Source organism: Trypanosoma grayi, assembly GCF_000691245.1.
Source record: "Trypanosoma grayi strain ANR4 Tgr_1235_V1, whole genome shotgun sequence".
Taxonomy (NCBI): Eukaryota; Euglenozoa; class Kinetoplastea; order Trypanosomatida; family Trypanosomatidae; genus Trypanosoma; species Trypanosoma grayi.
In genome coordinates this window covers 1-4,273 of record NW_008826854.1, presented here as the reverse complement: position 1 = coordinate 4,273, position 4,273 = coordinate 1, and the positions used below count along the sequence as shown (strand labels likewise).

General features: G+C 57.8%; 2 protein-coding genes across 2 annotated transcripts; both read right to left on the bottom strand.

The window, feature by feature from the left end:
- Nucleotides 1-237: 237 nt before the first annotated feature.
- DQ04_12351010 (putative cytidine triphosphate synthase, putative,CTP synthase) lies at nt 238-2,088 on the bottom strand (the record flags this gene model as incomplete). Its single annotated transcript, XM_009316728.1, has 1 exon — nt 238-2,088. One exon carries the CDS (start codon nt 2,086-2,088, stop codon nt 238-240), a length of 1,851 nt encoding a protein of 616 aa, XP_009315003.1.
- Nucleotides 2,089-3,042: 954 nt separating this feature from the next.
- Nucleotides 3,043-3,903, bottom strand: DQ04_12351000 (putative chaperone DNAJ protein; the record flags this gene model as incomplete). Its single annotated transcript, XM_009316727.1, has 1 exon — nt 3,043-3,903. The coding sequence occupies one exon, from the start codon at nt 3,901-3,903 to the stop codon at nt 3,043-3,045; it is 861 nt and encodes a 286-aa protein (XP_009315002.1).
- Between the last annotated feature and the right edge of the window lie 370 nt (nt 3,904-4,273).

Sequence of the window (4,273 nt, the reverse complement as noted above, 5' to 3'; positions counted from 1 at the left end):
ACACACACACACACACACACAGATACAGACCAGATTCTTCTGAACCATTGTTTGATTATACACTTCCTCACAGTTACGCACATCCCAGTTCGTCCCCGACGCACTCAGTGATTCCTGCATCGTTGTCATAGCCTTTTTTAATCCTGAATTTCTGCCCTCACACCCCCCCTTTCAGTCTTCTTTTACTGCTTTTCGTTGCGTTCATGTTGCTGTTTTGGTTGTATATTGGGCATCTCCTCACTGCTGCCTCTGCACTTGTGGCGAGGACGTCCTCACACGACGAGTAGCACACGCCGCTGGCCAGTTGTACTCCTTCTTTGCTGCCGCCGCCATGAACGCCAAGTACGGCGGCGACGGGTCCATCGGCGATGACACAAACTCAGGATGGAACTGCACTGCGAGGAAGAAGCGGAGCGAGGGGATCTCGATCGCCTCCACGCGNAACTCAGGATGGAACTGCACTGCGAGGAAGAAGCGGAGCGAGGGGATCTCGATCGCCTCCACGCGGCACTCCGGGCCCATGTCGGGGTCCGTCACGGCGCTGATCTTCAGGCCCGCATCACGCACCTCCTTGAGGTATGTCGTGTTGACCTCATAACGGTGGCGGTGGCGCTCCACAATGACGTCGGCGTGGGGATAGATCTTCGCCATCGTGGAGTTCTTCTCCACAAGGTGCACGTCGCGGGCGCCAAGGTGCATATTGGCACCCATGCTCGTGCGATCACAGTCCATGATACGCACAACCTGGTGCGTGCTTGATGGGTCGAACTCCTCACTGTTTGCGTCCTTCCAGCCGAGAGCATTGCGGCAGAACTCAATGAGTGCAACTTGCATGCCAAGGCACACGCCGAAGTACGGGATATTATGCTTCCGTGCCACTTCAACAGCAGCACACTTGCCGTCCACGCCTCGCACACCGAATCCACCAGGGACGAAGATGCCATCGCACTCGACAATTGCTTGTTTGGCCTCCTCTGCATTGGGTCCCTCAAGTTCCTCCGATTCAATGTAGAGAATGTCAAGACGCACCTGGAGAGCGATCTGGCAGTGCTCAAAGCACTGGAGAACGGAGAAGTAAGCGTCTCCACCGGCTGTGACGTACTTGCCCACAAAAGCAATGCGGACAACAGGATTCGACATATCGCGAAGGATCTTGGTGTACTGCAAGTAGGTCTCATAGTTGGGCACATCCATTGGGGGCACCTTGGAGTGCAGGCGCAGTTTGTGCAGCAATCGTTTAACCAGACCCTCATTGGTAAATTCCACAGGAATTTGATACAGTGAATCAACGTTAGGTGCACCAATGATGTCCACGATCTGCACACCACACTGGTTGCTCAACTTCTCCCTCACCTCCTTTGTGAGACGCTCCTCGCTGCGGCACACCAAGAAGTCGGGCTGAAGGCCGAGGGAAAGCAGCGTGCGGGAGCTGTGCTGCGTTGGTTTCGTCTTCTGTGAACCACCAAAGACAGGGAGGTACGTCGTGTGCATCAGACAGAAATCTTCTGGCGGAATAGAGTAGCGGAGTCGGCGCAGGGCCTCAACAAACGGCTGCGATTCCATATCACCCACTGTGCCGCCCAGCTCGATCATACAGATCTCCGGCAACTTTCCGCTCTCACAGACTGGCTCCTGGCAGATGCGGAAGATGTGGTCCACAACCTCGTTCGTGAAGTGTGGCACCAGCTGCACGGTCTTTCCGAGAAAACCCCCCTCGCGCTCCTTTGTGATGAGCTTCTGGTATACCTTACCAGTCGTGATGTTGTGGTCGCGTTTCAGATGAACCGACATCCAGCGCTCGTAATTGCCGAGATCAAGGTCAACCTCTCCGCCATCCTCGAGGACGTACACCTCTCCGTGCTCGTACGGGCTCATCAGCCCTGCGTCCATGTTGATGTACGGGTCGATCTTGATGCTACAGACGCGGTACCCGTGCGCGCGGAGAAGGGCACCTGTAGCGGAGGTCGTCACGCCCTTGCCGAGAGAGCTGCAGACACCGCCGGTCACTACGACAAACTTGACAGAGTCCCCCGCATCCAACGAGCGCGTCATGGGTGAGGGAAGGTAGTACGAGCTGCCAGTCGCCATCTTCCGTGCCGACATCGTAAAAGCAGCGAATGAACGTGCTTGTGTGTATACTTTGATTCTTTCCCCACGGCCGCAGACAGACACGACCAAGTGAGCAATATAGGAAAGAAAGGAAAGCAAGCGAGTGATTGCGAGGGCACCCCCACCCGGCACCCCAAACAAAGTCACAAGAAACAAAAGAAAAGGACGACAGATAAGAGAAAGCAAGGTCTCCACCACTGGGGCAAGAACGCATTTGCGTACAACACATCCCCCACGCGCATCCAGTCGCAAGAGCGCAGGACAAATCCTCGTTGGGGAGAGGAATGGGAATCAGCCAAGATGTGAGCATAACGGCAAAATGCCGACCACACACGCACATATACGGCCCACATTGTGTGGTGGCAGCAAAGGTCTCAGGCACTTTCGTTGGGGGTGGGATGGGCAGTATGGGCGATAAGCACCGTCAACAATCCAGCACCCACAACACGGGGAAATCGAGCAGAGGTCTTCCTCTGAAGCAAACGCACGTCATAGGCGCCCTCCCCAGCTGGTGCGAATAAACCGTGATGAGGGGAACAGAATGCAAATGTATGCCACTACGCAGCCCTTACGGTTGCCCAGGTGGGCCATCTGAATGCAAGTCATCAACGGGAAGCGAAACTGAATTTGAGAGCAGTTCACTCATCTACGCCACGACAATCAAGTGCACGGGTGTTTCTGCACACCGCCGCCATGGCGTTGATGATTACACAATGTGTCCGGTAGATCCCCGAGGAGGACAAAAGTGACGAAGCGGAGAACAAGCGACGCAACACTCGCACCAGCGATGCAAAGACCCATACTAACACAGACACAGACACACAGACGAGACGACCCCCAGCAGGGGGCGGGGTGCTAAATCCCCACGTGAAGCGTCGGGTAACTTCCTCTCCTCGTCCTCACCAAAAGTGCACCACACAATGTAAAAGACGACTACATACTCGTCAGCCAGTGACCGAAGCGCCGTTTCAACGATGCAGGTGTCTCCTCCTCACCAGCGGTGGCACTGCCGTCTTCTGCCGCAGCCGCAAAGTTCTCCAGGGCGCACCGTTGAGCCCCGGTCAACTCCTCCCGCCTGGGTATCACCACCAGCAGGGTGACGTAAAGATGTCCACACTGTCTTTGCTGTTGTTGTTGCTGTGGCGCAGATGCCTTAAGTCCATCCGCCGCGTCCGTCTCGAGTGCGCCACCATTGTCACTGCCGCTTCCATCGAGGCGTACACCGTGCCCATCCATCGTCAAGCGCTGGCCGTTTCGCACACAGGGAGGCACGCGAAGTGGCTGCGGTCCCTGGAGCGTAGGAACTGACACGACACCGCCAAGCAAGGCAATAGAGAGCGGGACGGGGAGCAACATGTGCAAATCAAGCCCGTCACGGTGAAAGAGACGATGCTCCTGCACCAGGAGCGTCACAACGAGATCTCCTGCGGCACCACCACGCACCCCATCATGTCCCTTTCCACGCAATCGCCACACTGTCATTGTTGTTGTACCCGGACGGACATCAATCGGGACGCGCACCGTTTCGCCCACCACCACGCCGTTCCCTCCACACGCCCCGCATTTTGGCGGCAGCGCGGAGCCGTTGCCACCGCAGTACCCGCAGACCCGCTCGATGTGATACGTGGCGCTTGGCAGGTGCGTCGAGCCGCGTCCGCGGCACTGTGGGCACCTGCGCGGCCGCTTGAGCACCTGCCGGCCAGCACCACCACAGCGGGCACACTTGAGGTTCTTCTCGTAAACGGCAGTCTTGGTGCAGCCGAGGATGCTCTCGTCAAACGAGACGCGAAGCATGAAGTTAATGCATGCGCCGTTCTGCGCGGCAAGTGCCTCGCGCGCGTCGTACGCCTGCGCATCCGCCGAACTCTCGCGCCCACACGTCGCGGACCGAAACGGCCCCGTGAAGTCGCCAAACGACCGCTGCGTGTCTGAAGATGACGACGGCAACGACGATGACGTCGCGGAGGCGGTGGAGGAAAGCGCGTGGTCCACGTACTCAAACGACTGGTGCTCCGGGTTGAAGTTCGCCGCAACCTGGCCGCCATCAACGAGTACGTGCAGTGAGGCATCGGGCGAGGCGTAGTGGTGCGCCGCGTACCGCGCACGCGCCGCGTCGTCGGCGAGCAGTGCGTAGGCGCGCTGCAGCTGCGCCAGCTTCGCCGCG